At 39.1% G+C, this 20,019-nt stretch overlaps 1 protein-coding gene across 1 annotated transcript in view; it reads right to left on the reverse strand.

Annotated features, from left to right (window-relative positions):
- LOC110174899 (adenylate kinase isoenzyme 5) overlaps positions 1-4,058 on the reverse strand; it is a 262,298-nt gene extending 258,240 nt beyond the window's left edge. Inside the window, exons 1-2 of the mRNA XM_020941015.2 lie at positions 3,878-4,058; positions 863-1,030 (exon numbers count right to left, since the gene is read on the reverse strand). Of these exons, the coding sequence (XP_020796674.2) occupies positions 863-1,030; positions 3,878-4,046 (337 nt within the window). The 5' untranslated portion in view covers positions 4,047-4,058. The remainder of the gene's footprint in view (positions 1-862; positions 1,031-3,877) is intronic.
- Positions 4,059-20,019: the final 15,961 nt, after the last annotated feature.

A 20,019-nucleotide genomic window follows, 5' to 3' on the forward strand; every position in this document is an offset into this window, starting at 1 on the left:
GGGGCCAGTCCAGCTAGTCCAAACCATGGCCCAGGAGCAAGATGTGGGCATTTTTGTTGGCCCTCAGGCTTACTGCTCCATTGACCCAAATGACCAAAAGTGCTACTTTTTACTGCAGATTTTGAAAATGTTGTCTGCTGTTATAACATAAATAGCATAAATGTTCCAAGTTTTATTAAAGGTGTTGTAGCTCAGTCAAACCAATGTCAAATGCAACATTTTGAATGATTCACATTATTCTCCTGCAGTCAGTAACATTTCACTCTAGGCCCGTCACAATAAAAAAACTATTTATTCCGTATGACAGATGGAACAATCATTTTTGGGAGTCAGTTTTTATTGTGAGTACTTTTTTTTAAGTAGGAATTTTTCATTACTTTTCCTGCAATATGATAAGATTTAAGCTGAGGAAAATCGAAGTGTCCATTTGCCATTTATTTATAGCAGCTGTACATTTAGAATCCTTTTTGTGAATAATTCAGATTTTTTATGGTTTGGTATGTCATCTATATTTAGTTCAGCAATACATCGCACTTCAAAATATGTTTTTGCGACAGGTCTACCTCACTCGTATAAACTTCTGTGACCCCTGCGTTAGCCCAGTCACACTGTACTTATATATCCAGACTACACTCCTCCTCCGCCCTCACTCTCCCCTTTAGACCTCCAGGTACTGCCCAGTTTCCCATCTGTGTCTGAATGTGGTTCAGTCGCACTTTAAGTCAAGCTTTTGGATTTGGAGTGGGTTTAAGCACACAGTGTAACCACCAGCTTGTCTCTCTGAAGGACCTGTACCTGATTTTTATCCCACGTATTTGAGCAAACTGTCCCGACCTCCCGCACGCGCCTTTACGGATCTTACCGATAACGAGGATGACTTTGGGCCGAGGGCGGGAGGGGTCGAACACCTCGTACTCCTCGATGAGCTCCGCCGTTTCAGACAGGTCGGAGTCGCTCTCGATGGAGAACTGGTTTATGGGAGGCAGTCTGTCGTAGCGTCTGTACGGGAAGTTGGGGCTCTCCGGCATCACTGAGGAGACACAAAGACACAGGACTACATTTATACCATCCTCCAGACCACAACTCACCCTCACGTAACAGATAGTTTACCTTACGACCTCTTGTATATACATAGCTGAGATATATTTGTATTACTATATTTCAATATTTGTTTTTACTTGTACATATACATTTATATAATTATGCCTTATTTGACACCAGTCTGCTATTTTTGCTATTTATTTAGAATTTATTATCACCATTTATATTTTTTCTCTTAGGGCCAATAGTCCACGTGGGCATGTTACATTTCCCTATCAAGTTTAAACTCTCTATATTATGTCCATTTAGTCCAATTTATAGACAGATAAATGTCCTTGTATGTGGCATCGCATCAATATTGAATAAAGCTGAAATACGATCCTCTTTCCACAAATTCTACACGCATTGAACGTCACAATATATTATGAAACTTTTTTGGGGGGGGTTAGTGGGGCATTTACAGATTGCCAGTGCGAGCCTGCTGACAATGGGCTCGCCTAACACGGATTTATTAAAACCGACTGTGAACCCATTGAAGTAAATGTGATCAGTGGTAAAATGGAAACTGCAGACGTATGTGCTGTTTGGAATCATCTTGAATTTGGTGACTCATCTCTTCTGACTGCATGTACACAGGAGGGATGGGCATGATTAGTCGATTCATCGATAACTGATCATTAAGAATTTCATCGATTACGTTCATTTTAATCGACAAACCGAATGTAGATTGCTGTGCGTTGCGTAGTGTGACCAAACAGGTCCGTACATGTGTCTCTCTGCACTCAGAAGGAGCGAGACACAAACAGTCGGTCAGTCTGCAGCGTACCGAAGCACAAATGTGTATTTAACGACGACTTGTACAAGAAATTCCACGCTTTCCGTTGCGTTCGGGACAAGTGTGAGTCCATGTGCACAGTGAACAAAGCAGCACATATGTTTCGGTGTCCAGTGGGAAAAAGCTTTACCAGGTGAGAGTCGCGCAATGTCAATGACGAGTCCCCATCTCCCACTACGGGTACATTACGGTGTCCTGGTTTTGACAAACGCAAATCTGGTCACACTAACCTGTATTCCATTATTGTGCTGCATCAGCGACACAAGAGCTGTTTTTTTTTTCCTTCGCTTAGTTTATGCAAATTAGCGATGCGGTTTTAAGTTTTGTTTTTGTGAGACTTGCACAAAGCTGAATTAAACACATAATAATGTCAAACGGGCTGATGTGGCTCTAGAGTGGTGACGGTTTATATGTCATCAAGTTGAATTATTTATGCAGATTAGTAGAGCAGATAGTGATAATAATTATGATCATTTTAATATAAAAAAAACTTTAATAATTAATCAATAATCAATCATTAATTCTCCCGATGATCGATTAAGAAAATTGAATTGAATGCCCATCCCTAGTTGTAACTGTTGATGAGCCGAACATGATGGAACGCTACGATGACATGTACATTAAGAGGCATTAAAAACGCAACATTCAAATTTTTCGATATTATTTCTCAATTTAATAATGAATTCGGTGTTGCAAATTTGAATGATATTGAACATGAAAGGACAAAAACAACAGTAGAAAAGGCAATCGAAAAAACAAAAGAAAAATTCAGCCACAGATAACAAATGTCAATATCTTGTGCGTCCGCCGTTTGCATCCAATAACTCTTGCACTCGTCGTGGCAGAGAAGTAATAAGCGCGTTGATTTCGGCCACCGGAATCGCGTCCCACTCTTCCAAGAGAGCAGTACGAAGATCTGCGACAGTTGCTGGAAGTGGGATACGACGGCGCACACGGCGATCCAGATTGTCCCAGAGGTGTTCTATCGGATTCATATCTGGAGAATAAGGCCATAACCTGCACGTTGTTTTCGGCCAGACACTCCTGACAGATGCGTGCGATATGCGGACGTTAAAGTTGGCACCAATGGCCTGCTCTCTCTCGTTTGCTGCTAAACGTGGCATGATGACCGTGTGTGACATCTTTCATTTTTCCTCCAGGTTTTTAAAGCCTTCACCAGCTGAGCTCAAATCAAATCATCGAAAGTTTTCAAACAATGTCCTTACGACTCACACATTGAAAAGTAGGGATTGGCACCGTCCGGCACGTTATTTTGTTCTTTGGGCTGAAAGGTGTGGCTCCATTGTTTCATAACCCAAAACAAAACAGTTTTCATGTACAAAGTTTTTTTTATTCAAAATAATTTGGCATTTAATTTTCTTGCATATTTAATACCTCTGAGTGTAGATGAAGAAAACTGGGCCTGTGAAGTTGTAATAGCATCTTTGCAAATGTCTTCCTGGTTTGTGACGCAAGCGTGAATAGAGCTTATAAACACACATGTAAAACACCCCCAGCGTGATGTCACTGCAAAGTAGCAATTCATGATATCAGTAATGAGTTTCACTTTTTAAGAGCTGATGGGAGCCTGGCAGGGACCAAACAGAAAGCTCAGAGGTGTCATGAATGCACGTCTGTTTTATTGGCGACATATTTGCCCAATGCAAATGACTGACGCAGTGTTCATGCAAAAACAGGACAGATTTGCATCGGAGCCACTACCTGATTTGTTTAAGAGAACAAACACAGGAATAACCGGCCTGTGCAGACGAATGGAGCATTTATCCACATTCTCATGGACAAGGATGGCATAACCTGGAATTCTGGAGTGACTCTTGATGAAGCTTGAAATTCATTTATTTTCTCATCTTTTTTTTGTCATTTGGTGCCTTCTAAATTTACCAAAGGTCCTAGCAGAGTTTAATTAAAATCTGTGAAATACTGTTGTTTCTTTTGATGTGTTACCTGGTCATGTGTAAGATTATTTGATTTGATCCTTACCGTTTCTGAAGAGCGACCGTCTGGACTGTCCTCCGTTGAGAGGGGGGAGGGACTTCTTCTCCTGCCCCACGAACGTGTCCCAGCGCACCTTCTCCGTGCCCCCGAGCTCGCGCACCTTCTTCAGGCATGACTCCAGGTACTCGATGGGGTCCTCCGGTCGGTAGTACATCAGCCCCGTCAAGAGGCTCTGCACAAGGGAGAGACAAATGAAAATTTAGACGACAAATGTATGAAGAAGATGTCAAGAGGTCAAATTTTAGAACAGGAAGCCCATGTTACACTATTTTCTTATCTGTTATAATGTGGTTTCCTTCTTAAAAACAAACCTGTAGTTGTGTTTTATTTCATTCATACACAGTGTTGGGAAGGTGACTTTTAAAAACATATTCCCCTACAGATTACACACCCCAAAATGCAGTTTGTAACATAATCCATTAAATTAGTTAAAGTGAATAATGTAATCTGAATACTTTGGAAAGTAGCTCAGATATCTTCACATAAGAAAAAAAGATTTGATTGAAGAGGAGGAGGAGACACGGTCCGCACATGGTTTAGCCCTGTTAAAGTCTGTTTTAGTTCTGTTTTAGACCTGGTTTAGATCTAGTTTATACCTGGTTTAGTCCTGGTTTAGACCTGGTTTTAGACCTGGTTTAGACCTGGTTTTAGACCTGCTTTAGACCTGGTTTTAGTCCTGGTTTAGACCTGGTTTTAGCCCTGGTTTAGATCTGGTTTAGACCTGGTTTAGTCCTGGTTTTAGACCTAGTTTAGACCTGGTTTTAGCCCTGGTTTAGCCTGGTTTTAGACCTGGTTTAGTCCTGGTTTAGTCCTGGTTTAGACCTGGTTTTGGTTTAGTCCTGGTTTAGACCTGGTTTAGACCTGGTTTTAGTCCTGTTTAGTCCTGGTTTAGTCCTGGTTTAGACCTGGTTTAGACCTGGTTTTAGTCCTGGTTTAGTCCTGGTTTTAGTCCTGGTTTAGTCCTGGTTTAGACCTGGTTTACACCTGGTTTAGTCCTGGTTTAGACCTGGTTTAGACCTGGTTTTAGTCCTGGTTTAGTCCTGGTTTAGTCTGGTTTAGTCCTGGTTTAGTCCTGGTTTAGACCTGGTTTTAGTCCTGGTTTAGTCCTGGTTTAGACTGGTTTAGACCTGGTTTTTGGTTTTAGTCCTGGTTTAGACCTGGTTTAGACCTGGTTTTAGTCCTGGTTTAGTCCTGGTTTAGACCTGGTTTTAGTTTTAGTCCTGGTTTAGTCTGGTTTAGACCTGGTTTAGACCTGGTTTAGTCCTGGTTTAGTCCTGGTTTAGACCTGGTTTAGACCTGGTTTAGTCTGGTTTAGTCCTGGTTTTAGACCTGGTTTAGTCCTGGTTTTAGTCCTGGTTTAGACCTGGTTTAGACCTGGTTTTCCTGGTTTAGTCCTGGTTTAGTCCTGGTTTAGACTGGTTTAGACCTGGTTTAGTCCTGGTTTACCTGGTTTTCCTGGTTTAGACCTGGTTTAGACCTGGTTTTAGTCTGGTTTAGTCCTGGTTTAGTCCTGGTTTAGACCTGGTTTAGACCTGGTTTTAGTCCTGGTTTAGTCCTGGTTTAGTCCTGGTTTAGACCTGGTTTAGACCTGGTTTTAGTCCTGGTTTAGTCCTGGTTTAGTCCTGGTTTAGACCTGGTTTAGACCTGGTTTTAGTCCTGGTTTAGTCCTGGTTTAGTCCTGGTTTAGACTGGTTTAGCCTGGTTTTAGACCTGGTTTCCTGGTTTAGACCTGGTTTAGACCTGGTTTTAGACCCTGTTTAGCCCTGGTTTAGACCTGGTTTAGACCTGGTTTTAGTCCTGGTTTAGTCCTGGTTTAGACCTGGTTTTGACTTGATTTTAGTCCTGGTTTAGTCCTGGTTTATTCCTGGTTTAGACCTGGTTTAGACCTGGTTTTAGTCCTGGTTTAGTCCTGGTTTAGACCTGGTTTAGACCTGGTTTTAGTCCTGGTTTAGTCCTGGTTTAGACCTGGTTTAGACCTGGTTTTAGTCCTGGTTTAGTCCTGGTTTAGTCCTGGTTTAGTCCTGGTTTAGACCTGGTTTTACCTGGTTTAGACCTGGTTTAGACCTGTTTTGACTTTTTTAGTCCTGGTTTAGTCCTGGTTTAGACCTGGTTTAACCTGGTTTAGTCCTGGTTTAGACCTGGTTTAACCTGGTTTAGTCCTGGTTTAGACCTGGTTTTAGACCTGTTTAGACCTGTTTAGTGGTTTAGACCTGGTTTAGTCCTGGTTTTCCTGGTTTAGACCTGGTTTTAGTCCTGGTTTAGTCCTGGTTTAGACCTGGTTTTAGACCTGGTTTAGACCTGGTTTTAGTCCTGGTTTAGTCCTGGTTTAGACCTGGTTTAGACCTGGTTTTAGTCCTGGTTTAGTCCTGGTTTAGTCCTGGTTTAGACCTGGTTAGACCTGGTTTTAGTCCTGGTTTACCTGGTTTAGCCTGGTTTAACCTGGTTTAGACCTGGTTTTAGTCCTGGTTTACACCTGGTTTTAGCCCTGGTTTAGACCTGGGTTCAGTCCAGGTTCAATCCTGGTTTAGACCTGGTTTAGTGTCCGATGAGTGGAATTACCAAAAACAAACAAAAAGGGGATATAGCCCTTTGAAAACAGGAAAATACCTCTGTGTAATCCATTTATTTCAACAAAGTAACTGTAATCCAATTACCTCTTATGGAAACAGTAACTGTAACTGAATACAGTTACTCATAATTTGTACTCTGATTACATAACTCAGGTACATGTAATCTGTTACTCCCCAACACTGTTCATACATGTTTAACACAAAAATCCTGCATATTTAGGCGGTAATATGTGGTAAAAGAAAAAGTGCTCCACTGTGTTAAAACTAGGGAGGCAACAATATTCGATATAATATTGAATCGTTCGATACCGGTCTCACGTATTCATTCGATACACGTGTACAGCGATACCATGCGCGCTGTGTTGTCATTTATTTTGGTCCAAAATGAAAACAGATGCAGCAAGAAAACAGCTCCATAGGGACATACAGCTAATATATTCTAACATTTTATCTTTCAGACACTTTTTATTTTGCACTGATAGACAAAGATATGAACTTTTAAATACTTTAGAATCGCTTTTGGCTTTACATCAGCTTTAATCAAATGTGGTCATATACACACACGACACGACTCACAACTCAACAGATCAGATCTTTTTCTCAGATTATTTTATAAGTTTTACTCAGAAAACTTTTTTTGAGATATTTCTATGTAATATAACACAGTTCTAGTGTCCAGAAAGAAGTGTAAGAGCACAGACTGTAGGGGGCAGTGTGGGAGGAGCTGCTGGAGACAGAGACATGTGAACGCCCTGAGACGCAAGAGGAAAAGAAATCATCAAATCATCATCAAAGAAGGAAAAGTCTGATAGTGCAGCTCCCCTACAGTCTATATTAAGAGCAGACGGGTATATTATAAAATATAAAACAGCCTGAGAAAGCTCCGTTCTTATTTTATAAAAGAGAAATGGTTATGTATTTATTTATTGCTCATGCTGTTATTTTGTTGGCATCAATTTCAAGACAACAACAACAACAACAAATCTGACAATTAACATAAATAAACACATATTTCTACCATTATTTGCCTTGTCTTTGCTGCATGAACAAAAGGAACAGGAAAAAGATCAATCTTATAAACCCTGCTCCTTTCACAGATCAAAAAAATTAAACATTTCTTTAATAATCATTCCCGCACCCCAAAGATTAAAACAAGTCACCGATCAATAAGCCCCACACGTTACAAAATCTCACTTGTGCTTTTATTAACTTAAAACATTTTCCTTAGTCACATAGTTATTTTATGCTTGAACATTTTCTTGAATTTTCACTGAATAAAAATTTCAGTGTTGTAAATCATTGAACCAAATGAACTAAAACCCTTCACATATAAACTACAATTGTATAGTAGTTGTACCGTAATATTGTATTGTTTCATTAATATCATAGTGTTATTAAATTATATTCATTAGCATAAAAAAATACATCAGATTTTTTTTTTTTGCGTCTTAAAATGTATCAAAATTGAATCGATATCATGACCCGTGTATCAAGATGCGTATCGAATCATGGGAAAGTTAAAACTCTCAAGAATCCATTTGTGTAATAAATCACCTTTATTGTTAAAAATTAAAACATTCCACAAAAGTTAGACTCAATCATTCAAATAATTTTAGGCTGTAGTTCTCAAGTTTTTATTATACTAACCAAACTCTAACTTTTGATCAGCTTTTATGTAAAAAAAAGTGCAGTTCTTAACCAAAAAATCTAATTATGTCTGAAGGCTAGAAATTTCTTTGTAGGGCTGGATACTATTTGAGTAGTATTTGAGCAGAACAATACCTGGTCTTTCATTCAATACTGCTTATTTTTTGCCAGTACCCTTTCTATTATTAAACATGAATCACTGGAAAGTTCCACAGTAGGGCATTAAACATATTATTAAACTTACTGATTACTTATTGATACAGTAAATAAATAAATAAACAGTTTTGGTCCTAAAACAGACCCCTGGGGGACTCCACAAACAATGCCAAGGTTTTTTTTTGATGTATGTTTTTAAGTATTTGAACTAGGGATGTGCATGATTAATCGATTAATCGATAATTGATCATTAAGAATTTCATCGATTACGTTAATTTTAATTGACAAACCGAATGTAGGTTGCTGTGTGTAGTGTGACCAAACAGGGTCTGTACATGTGTCTCTCTGCACTCAGAAGGAGCGAGACACAAATAGTCGGTCAGTCTGCAACGTAACGAAGCACAAATGTGTATTTAACGATGATTTGTACAAGAAATTCCACACTTTCCGTTGCGTTCGGGACAAGTGTGAGTCCATGTGCACAGTGTAACAAAGCAGCACATATGTTTCTGTGTCCAGTGGGAAAAAGTTTTACCAGGTGAGAGTCGCGCAATGTCGATGACGAGTCTCCACCTCCCGCCCCTGTACGGTGTCCTGGTTTTGACAAACGCAAATCTGGTCACACTAACCTGTATTCCACTGAGTCATGTCTTTTAATCCAACAGAAATTGACCACATCAGCGACACAAGAGCTGTAGTTTTTGCAAATTAGCGATGAGGTTTTAAGTTTCGTTTCTGTGAGAGTTGCGCAAAACTGAATTAAACACATTATAATGTCAAACGGGCTGATGTGGCTCTAGAGTCGTTACGGTTTATATGTCGTAAAGTTGAATTTATTTATGCAGATTAGTAGTGCAGACAGTAATAATAATGATCATTTTAATATAAAACGTTAATGATTATGGATAATCGATCGTTAATTCTTCCGACGATCGATTAAGAAAATTTAATCGAATGCCCATCCCTAATTTGAACAGATTGCACCCTTTCTGTAAGATAACTTTTCAATCAGTTCCCAGCTACCCCTCTAAAACCATATTGTTTTCAGTTTATGTAATAGGGATGTAACAATAACCGAAATATCGTGATATCGTATCGTCAAAGTTCTCACAATAAAATCGTAGACCATCACAAGTCTCTTTGCTTAAATTAAGAGTTACGGTGCAGCAATAGCTAAAAAAAAAAAAAGAGACAGAGAACTACATAGACCATGATCCTTTGCTCCATTTCAGTGCAGACTACATGAAGATACAACATTTCTAAGCACTTTCAGGACTTAGTTCTTTAGATTAAGTCTTGTCAAGGCATTTTAAGAGGAAAAAGTAGCATATTCACAGTTTTGTTAGCCTCCACAAAATATCCCAATAAATATCGTATCGTGAGACTTGGATATCGTTACACCCCTATGTAGTAATATTGAATGATAGTATCAAAGGCTTTCTTAAGGTTAATAAAAATACCGGCAGCATATTTATTGTCATCTAGTGCATTTGTGATTCCCTCCTCCAAAGGATTTCTGAATTATATGTGCTGAATAAGTCAAATGTGACCAATTAAATGCCTGTTACCATTGTACATGTATAACTCTAACTGTGCCCTATCTAAAACTTGTTGTGGCTCTTATATTTGCTCAGTTTATTGTGGCTGCTTAAAGTAGTAGCTCTGTGACATTTTAGTTTTGTGAAAGTGACTCTCCAGAAGAAAAAGGTTGGAGAAACTTGCTCTATTCCATTGATTATTGCCATTGAGGTGGTTTGTTGGGTCCTAAACCCATATTGTCTTTCATAAACAATGTGTAAACTTTTTGAGACATGAGTTGAAGAGTTTTTCAAGGATTTCTGAAAACTGAAAAAAATCTCCATGGAGACTAGCAGCTCACAGTAAGAATACATTTTTTTTTTTAAGAAATTAAAAAAAAAAACGCTGCATTAATTGAAGATAACAGTCAAAATTGGAACTGATGAAGAATCAAAGCTGTGAAGTTGTACTATTTAATATTTAACATGAGCATTCACTCTCACATTAACACAGTATGGGAACTCCAAACACACCATGTATGTCACTGGACCTATTGGGAAATCAGCGCAATTTGTAGATTTTTGGCATTTCAAGCATTTCAAATTAAAATGTTTTTCAATCACACAGCTAATCACTCGGGTGTACCCCTCATGTTTTTAGGCAGACATTCATTTAAAGACAGGAAGGGGAGCTTGTGCAGGTGTGTCAATGGTAAATTCCCAAAGGTCCAATAGTATTAACCAGAGAAATCAGCGTGTTTACAGCAGGCAGGGGCAGTCTCTGGAGTCAGATTTTCCATTAAGTATTATTGTTGTACTTTTAACTGTGTCATATATATATATATATATATATATATATATATATATATATATATATATATATATATATATATATATATAATTTTTATAATTGAAATATAATTATAATATAGGCTATAGACACCATAGAAACCATTTCAAAACATACAAAAAAACAATATAGATCAAAACAATGTAAAAAAAAAAAAAAAAGGTTCTTATTTTAAGATGCATTTGGTAAAAACACTTTANTCATCCACAAACAGCAGAGATGAAATCCTGTGGTCCCAAACCGGACCCCCTCCGGCCCCTGACTGCGCCTAGAAATTCTGTCCATAAATAGAATGAACAGAACCGGTGACAAAGGGCAGCCCTGGCGGAGTCCAACATGCACCGGGAACAGGTCTGACTTACTGCCGGCAATGAACACAGCTCCTGCTCCGGTCATACAGGGACCGGACAGCCCTTAGCAAAGGGCCCCGGACCCCATACTCCCAGAGCACCCCCACAGGACACCACGAGGGACACGGTCGAATGCCTTCTCCAGATCCACAAAACACATGTGGACTGGTTGGGCAAACTCCCATGAACCCTCGAGCACCCGATGGAGAGTGTAGAGCTGGTCCAGTGTTCCACGGCCAGGACGAAAACCACACTGCTCCTCCTGGATCCGAGGTTCAACTATCGGCCGGATTCTCCTCTCCAGTACCCTGGCATAGACCTTACCGGGAAGGCTGAGAAGTGTGATCCCCCTATAGTTGGAACACACCCTCCGGTCCCCCTTCTTATACATTTGTTGTCGTCTCTTTCAAATAAAAGGTGCATATGTTCAGAAATAATCATAATAGTCTAATGATAATTTATCAGAACGCTGTAGTTGTGTGAAAGAGACACTAAAATCCCATGACTTTTCCAAAACTTTCATTGAATTTACAAAGTTCCACGATTCTCCCAGGCCTGGAAAATGATATTTTCAATTTCCGCTGACTTTTCCAGGATTTTCATGACCGTGGGAAACCTGTACATTACACAAAAATGACTCTTGTGAGCTTTAAGCAATATCATAATATTGTTACCTCATCAAAACATCAAAACTACATCACTACTTGTGGTTTGGTTCACTCACACGTGTTTGAGTAACACTTCTGTCCACATTTCTAAAGCTCAAAATGCTCTGTTCCGTGTAATGGTAGTTTTAAAGATAGCAGCTACATTTTAGCTTTAATTCAGTAGAGACTGGTGTGAGAGCCCTGCATCGGGTCCCAGAGCGAGACAATGCCACACAGGATACATTTTGAAAGCTCATTGTGGGTGTGGGTGGGTGGGACAATTAGTGTAAAGTAAAAGATACAAATGCTTAATGTTTGCCTATCATGCATCATTTGTGCTGGATATTTTATTTGGCATTATTAAAAACATTTTAAGCAGCCTAAACTTGTGGACGTGGTCTAATCTCGCACACATTTTAGACAGTTCCTTTCCACTTCTCCGTGTTTGATAGAGCTTTAGAAAGCGAACATCCCTGTCTTGCAGGATTTGCAGGTGGGAGCGGGACAAAATATTGCAGATGCAGACAGGAGCGGGAATGAAAATTACAATTCTTTACGGGCGCGTGGGGACAAAATATTGCAGGTGTGGGCGGGAACGGGACTGAAAATTCTTGCCAGGACTGAAATTATCCAAATAATTCTAGCGAAGGTGTACGGAGCTTAAAAACACAGTGGAGCACCACCTGTATTACCACATGACATCACAAGGTGGAACAAAGTTTTCTGCTTGAGAGAAGAACTCAGCCAAAATATGCAAGATTTGTGAGTTAAACATGTGTGAATGAAACAAAACACAACTCCAGGATGAAGAAACAATATTATAACATAGATCGAAAATTAACATGGGCCCTTTAATACAGAAATTGTGAGAAGCCAGTCCCAAAAAAATTATGATAAGAGAAAGGTGAACATTTGTGAATAACTTTAGATAATTCTCTATAAAACAATGACTCTCCCAAAGATTTATAGGCCCACCGTCGGAATTTATGACACAAAAAAATCCTAGAAAATACGCAGCGTATTGTTTGAATCGACAACATCTGCTCGTGAGTTGATTTTTTTTTTGTGATCGCACTTACAGCAGATACTCGTACGCACGCAGGGAGTGAGTTATAAAAATAGCTCTCATTTCCATAGCTCTGACTGTGCAGCTGCCAGTCTTCATTGTGCAGAGTAAAGCCAGTGTGTGACAGGTTAATGCAGCCTCGTCACGTTAATCAGATTAGACCAATGAGTGTGTCTGACATACAGAGTGACATCCAACAAGATACACACAACTAATACCAGAGTCGTGCGCAAAATACCAGGAAAAGCTACAGATTACTGCGTTATACTCGCGCTAACACTGGTCTAATCTAATCTATGGGCATGCGGGGAGCTGTGTGTGGTAGTTTTGATCATTTTCAGACGTCAAGGCTCGACTAATATGCAGCTGTAGTTATCCAGAATATAGATACGTAGATTCTGGTGAGCTTTAAGACATGTTATAATCAGTGTTTTAAAATGTATTCCCCTACAGATTACAGATTACATATCCCAAAACGTAATCCATGAAATTACTTAAAGTGAGTAACGTAATCTGAATACTCTGGATTACTTGATTTGCTGTAGAGAAGTAAAGACGAGCAAATCGTAACATAAGATGTTTTGTCTGTTAAAAGAAAATAAAAAGCCCAGACTTTACTCAACCAAATTAAAAATATTATTGATAGAAGAAGAGGAGACACATCCACGCAGCATGGTTCAGTCCTGTTAAATCCTGGTTTAGTCCTGTTTTAGTCTTGTTTTAGTCCTGTTTTAGACCTGGTTTAGACCTGGTTTAGACCTGGTTTAGATCTGGTTTAGATCTAGTTTAGACCTGCTTTTAGTCTTGTTTTAGTCCTGGTATAGTCCTGTTTTAGTCCTGTTTTGGTACTGTTTTGGTCCTGGTTTAGTCCTGATTTAGTCCTGGTTTAGTTGTGGTTTTAGACCTGGTTTAGACCTGGTTTAGATTTAGTTTAGTTTTTAGTTTAGACCTAGTCCTTTTAGTCCTGTTTTAGTCCTGTTTTAGTCCTGGTATAGTCCTGGTATAGTCCTGTTTTAGTCCTGATTTTAGACCTAGTTTAGACCTGGTTTAGTTTCCAGGAATGAGTGGAATTATCAGGACAAAAAAGGGGGGGTTTAGCCCAAAATGTGAAAACAGGAAAATACCTCTGTGTAATCCATTTATTTCAACAAAGTAACTGTAATCCAATTACCTCTCACTGAAACAGTAACTGTAACTGAATACAGTTACACATAATTTGTACTTTGATTATGTAACTCTGGTACATGTAATCTGTTACTCCCCAACACTGGTTATAATGCAGTTACCTCATCAAAAACATACCCAGAGTTGTGTTTTGTTTCATTTACGTTTGAGTAATCCTGCTTTATTAGTCTGTCTGCATCTCCAAAGCTCAAAATACTCTGTTCCATCTTGTAATGTTTCTAAAATTGTATCTCAATATAGTAGGGTTGGGCGGTAATACGATAAAAAGGTATCCCGAGGTATCAAAAAGTAGGTATCAGTTTCATTACCGGCATTTAAAAAATCTGCAACGCATAAAGACATAACATAATATTATAATTTATTGATACCTACCTCAGCACAGATGCATGTGTAGTTGTATTTTCAATTTAATGCTATCACGATTTTAAACTAATAGTAGTCTGCAATGTTTCTTAACTGTGTGGGGAGACCAAAACAAGATGGCAAGTCCAGCTGCAAGTGAGCAGAAATACTAGTACTTCTGCAATTTGGCAGAATTTTGGCTTCAGGCTGAATAACAGGGGAGACGGGTAAATAAACCAACTGACATAATAATAAAAAAACACGCTAGATATAAAAGTAGGTGCCGGAAGAGGCAAAAAACCCAAAATGTCTCATATTAAAGCCTCCACCTTATGAATACATCAAAAATTTAACATTATCGCTGTGCATCAAAAACATAATAAAACATTACATTTAAACACCATGGATTAGATTCATTTGATTCAAACATGGATTAAAATACAATGAAATATCCACAGTTGAATGATTACCAAACTCTTTATAAACTAGAAAAGCACTCAGAGAGCGCAGACCTCCGCCAAGGACTACCCCCATTTTTTATATAAATTGCGATAAAATCAGTCTTCTGGATCAGATCCGGATCAGCCTTTGGAATATGAAAGAGGATCCCATTGTCCATCCCTGAGTCAAATTTCATGGGGTTTGGTCAATAATTAACCGAGATATTGAGAAACAAAATTTTTGGCCCCATTTACCACAATGTTAACTAAAATTTCAAAGTGATCCAGAATCCAGGATTTCTTCCGGATCACCCCCAAAATGAAATCAGTTCTTCCTTTTCACATTTCCAACAAATCCTGAAAATTTCATCAAAATCGGTCCATAACTTTTTGAGTTATGTTGCTAACAGACAAACAAACAAACAAACAAACAGACAAACAAACAAACAAACAAACAAACAGATGACAAGTTTTGTCTCTGTGAAATGTTTGGGGATCGTCGTTGAATTTGATGAAAAATAAGTTTATACATAAAAATACAAATTTGATAAATATCAATCTCATAGATATTAAGAATGTTAAGTTTGATCAATAAATGAGCAGACGATGTTAGTGGTAAGGAACGCGATTCGGACAAAATGTTTTTGTTCCAGTATTATTTTGTTCAGGATAGTTGAGAAAGTGCAGCCCAGACTATATTACAATATGACAGATAGGGATAAAACTGCAGTATAATTTAAAGGTTGTATAGAGGATTTTCCAAGGAACGAGAAATCCAGCGACTGTTTGTCCTTTTTCAAATGTTGCGCATGCGTGAAACCACCCCCCCTCCCCTACAGCTCCTACGTAGAAACGCCTCCTCCCGCCTCCTCCTTACGCCAGAAACAGGTTTGTAAACAACTAACTACAGTGTTGGTTAGGCAAGGCGGAGAAGTGAGGAGCGGGGGGAGCGGGTGTGCGGACATTTCGTTCGCGGACGAGAAGTGAGGAGCAGGGGGAAGAGCGGAGCAGGGAGCAGGGAGAGGAGCAGTAAGGGGTGCGCGGAGATTCAGTGCGAATGAACTAGCTACAACACGCAGCAGCAAGCGGACTCTTTCTTTGCCTTGAAAATTACGTTTTCAGACATAGGATATCGCTTTCGTGTCCTGAAAAACGTTTGTCTAGCTCTTGGAAATAAAGTACATTTTCATAATAAGCAGAAGTTTCCTGTCCAGGAGTAATTTGTGCGACCAGTGCGTCAGTCTTTAGACCCTGCGTCTGCTTCAGTTGCGCCATCGCTGGAATGAATCTTCAAGAATCACCTTAGTTTGGCTTCGCTGCTTTTCCCCTTGTCTTCTTCTTTCAGCGACCTCAAAAACAGACTTTCTTTTGCGGCTAACTGCTCCTGGATTCTTGTCGCCATTGCAACAAACTTTGTGCGAACTGCGAGGAAGATATAGGTCAAAAAAAGCCGCTAAGAACTGTTGCGTTGGTGGAGTAAACAGCGTCTGTGCGTCTTGCGTCTGTGGACTGTGTGACAGGCGTACGTAAACCACGTACCGGCGGCGCGCAGGCAAGTCAGTTACACTAGAAACGTAGGGAGTTTGATTGACAGCCTGTCAGCTAACAGATAACGAGGCAGTGTCGTTATCTATTGGCAAATGTTTAGCCCCACCACACGTCCAGAGTTGATGAATTTTTATTCTCTTTTTTTTGGTCATCATAATTACAAGGCTACTGCACCTCTATAATCTATCACTGACAATTTGAAACAAAAAAATCCTCCATACAACCTTTAAGTATAGATTTTGAGTCCAGAAAGCATATAGCATATATTTTCGTTACTGCATTTGTTATTTATTGTTCTTTTATTAGTAGTGTTTTTATTATTATAAGCCTGTGAGTTCTGTTGATAAGAGTGTGAGATGCTGTAGGACTGTGTTTTAATTTAGGCTAATTGATTTGTGTTGATTAAGCTGGAAGTGCACTTTAGCTCGCCTCGAACAATTTGTTCTTATTAATGATGTCCCACTGATTGTTAAAAATGTTAATAAAAGTTGTTAATGGTGTAGATGTTTTGTTGATACTTTTCCATATATTTTAGGCAAATATAATGATTGCTATTCTGTTTCTGAATGGTATAGGTGCAAGCTACAAAATAATTCTTAATTAGTCAAGGTAATACTGTATACCTCGGTAAAATGCTGAGAAGGTTTAACAGTATCAAAATTTGGATACCGCCCAACCCTACAATATAGTCATGTCAAGTTAAAGTCAATAACAGTAAGTTGCACACACATAAAACACAACAGAATACTTTGTTGAGTCAAGGACAGGACAGTGGGCTCTAGTGGCACTGGTATTGCTATTGCAAAGGAGCTGACAGATGCTCTGCTGACTACACAAACACACAGAAACACACAGAAATATTGACTGACACATACTACAAAAACTGTAAATCCTCAATAAATCCTTCTGACTTTACATTTCATACTCATGGTCCTGACGTGTACACCACAAACAAACATCCTTACAGGCATAATGAAACAAAGGAGGATCAAGACGAGCAGATCTTAAGCTGCGTTCAGACCACAGCGTCCAAATTGTCTCTAGTTGACGCTTTTGCATTTGAAAGCAGACAGTTGAAACATTTTGATGTGCCACAAAATTGGACAAAGGTTCACCTCATGTTTCACCTGTGCAGTTGAACGCACTCACGCACCATCACACAGTGTTACAGTCTCTCTTAAAGGGTGATGTAAGTTAAATTAGTCTTGACCCTGTACAGAAATATTGTATAAGCAGCTCTTGAGCTAAAATTAGTCAGCTGCATGCTTTCTGCTTCCAACTATAAAGTGTCAAATGTAAGTGTGGAATGGTAGATGTTTTCATGTGAACCGTTTCAGTATGGGACATTCAGTTCGGTGCAGGACTGTGCACGAGTGAGTTCACGCAATTTGTGTGTTTACATTTCTCCACTACATGTGCAGCTACACAGATGGCTCGGCTCTTTATAATTCATGAGGGAACTCATCTGTGATTGGGGTGACAGTGTTTTCTGTCGCGCTTTATAGTTAGGGCGGCCGTCTTGACATGACCACATGAATAATCGCAAAACTATGGTCGTCGTGCCACGGTCCTCACTTTCATGGAATCTCTGCTACTCCTACCTACTTAATTTTCCCATTTCTATAATGTTAAAAGTAATTGTTGGTTTAATAAAAACACAAACAACAAGCAAATGATTTTGCATTTTGTTCCCATACTGTACCGAAAATTAACCGAACCGTGAACTCAAAACCGAGGTACGTATCGAACCGTGATTTTTATGTACACCTCTAATCAAATGTATTGTTTGATAAGCAGGAAGTGCACATTAGCATGGTAGTAAGGTCAGGTACGTTTTACTGGGGCCCATCTCCAGATCTTGAGCTATTGGTCAGGATTACTTTAAGCGCAGGATTGTACCTGTGGTGCACGAGAGGAAAACATCAGACACAAAGCATTAAATCCCCTCCACCTTCTTGCTAAGAGGCGCGAGTGTTTGTGCCATTCATCCACCGAGCCCCAAGCCACAGAGACACTGTGCTCGCTGTTGTCAGCATTACTATGACGACAAAACTCTGCTCTGCAAGGCCTGTCACAATCACACGTTTTGAAGTGTGATATATTGCAAAAGTAAATAGAGACGATAAGCAACAATATTGAAACTAGTTTATGGCACTGACATAACAATCCTAAAGCAGATTTAAACCACAAAAACTCTTCTAAATCTACATGATTGTTAAAAAGATGAGCTGCAATAAATAAACAACAGAATGAAACTTTATTAGTTTGCATCTGTAATGAGCTATAGAAGTGATTCATTCAACCTTTTACTGCACAAATCTTATCATATAACCAAAAATAGCCCAAAACAAGCACAATCAGAGATATCAACCTGGTCCCCCATGAGGCATCGGTGGGTCAGTTCATCACCACAGAAGCAGTTTATGAGGAGCTCAGCCCATATTAAATGATCGTTATATCCACAATACAATGTGTGTATCTGTACAGGCCCATGAACATGTGTGTGATATTGGTCACACATGAGAATATCTGTGTTTAAAATGTCATTTTTCATGAGTTCTGTATCTGTTAGTTGTGTGACTGTAGATCAGTGTGTTGTGTGTCACCAGAAAAAACAAAAAATGGAAATGATTTTCGTTCCAATTAGAATTTTAACGGCACACACTGAAAGAGAAATGAACTGTTATAATAATTTGTGATTATCTCGAAAAACTATTAATATTTTACTACACAAATGCATAGAATTATAAAATAGATAATAATTTTTCTGAGATTTTGAGACACTCCCATTTGCTCTAGCTCCATCTTTTTGCGGAGTTATGACCAAAAATGCATATTTGACCTTGGTTACCTTGACCTTCAAGTGACCTTGACCGGTTTCAACCTGTAACATCCAGTGTGCCCCGGTTATGTGTGTGTCAACTTGTGTGATGATTGGGTGAATATTTTAGCCCACAGATGGTTCAGAAATCGCCGAAATTGCCGATCCTTTATAATGGTGTCACCTTTCAATTGACCCGTGTGACCTCAAATGACCTCAGACTTTTTTTTGTGGCATCTGGCACAAGGGCTTGACCCACGTACCAAATATGGTGACAGTGGTCCATAAATGGGGGAACACAGACGCACAGGGTGAACACAAAACCTGGTCAACCCTTCGGGGACCAGGTAATTATACTGTAGTGCAAAGAAAAAGTACACACAAAAGAATATTGTTCAATCATATACAGAACAATAAGTCAATATAGTAATGATCATGACATTTACTAAGGTTAATTAAGGTCTTGCTATATAAAGTGGAGCCATATACTATGTTAAAATGATGTAACTCCTATATCTTTGTGTGCAGGGTTCCTCTCTGTACATCCAGACGCTGCTTTTGTGTCCTTTCTATGTAAATGGTCAGAGCTCAGTGAAGCGTGGACGTGTCGTGTTTACACTTGGATGGAGCCTTAATGCTATAGAGGTTACGTAACAGGAACATAGGTTTTAGTGTCATAATCGCATGGGGACAGTGGGGACAGTAAGAACAAAATGTAATTAAAAAAGGGACTATGGGATGAACAGAACACTAAAGGAAGATACTCAGTCTAATTGTGTGAGTAAGACTATTTGGGAAATGCAAAAACGGAAAATAAAATAATGTGGGTTTATAGATTTTTGCAACTTAAAGGTTGTATGGAGGATTTTTTTTTGTTTCAAACTGTCAGTGAAAGATTAAAATACCATTACAGAGACGCAGCAGCTTTGTAATTATGATGACCAAAAAAAAAAAAAAAAGAAAATCTATCAACTGTGGACGTGTGTTG

This window comes from Boleophthalmus pectinirostris, unplaced genomic scaffold (assembly GCF_026225935.1).
Source record: "Boleophthalmus pectinirostris isolate CB_2022bp ecotype Guang Dong unplaced genomic scaffold, ASM2622593v1 HiC_scaffold_16, whole genome shotgun sequence".
Lineage (NCBI taxonomy): Eukaryota > Metazoa > Chordata > Actinopteri > Gobiiformes > Gobiidae > Boleophthalmus > Boleophthalmus pectinirostris.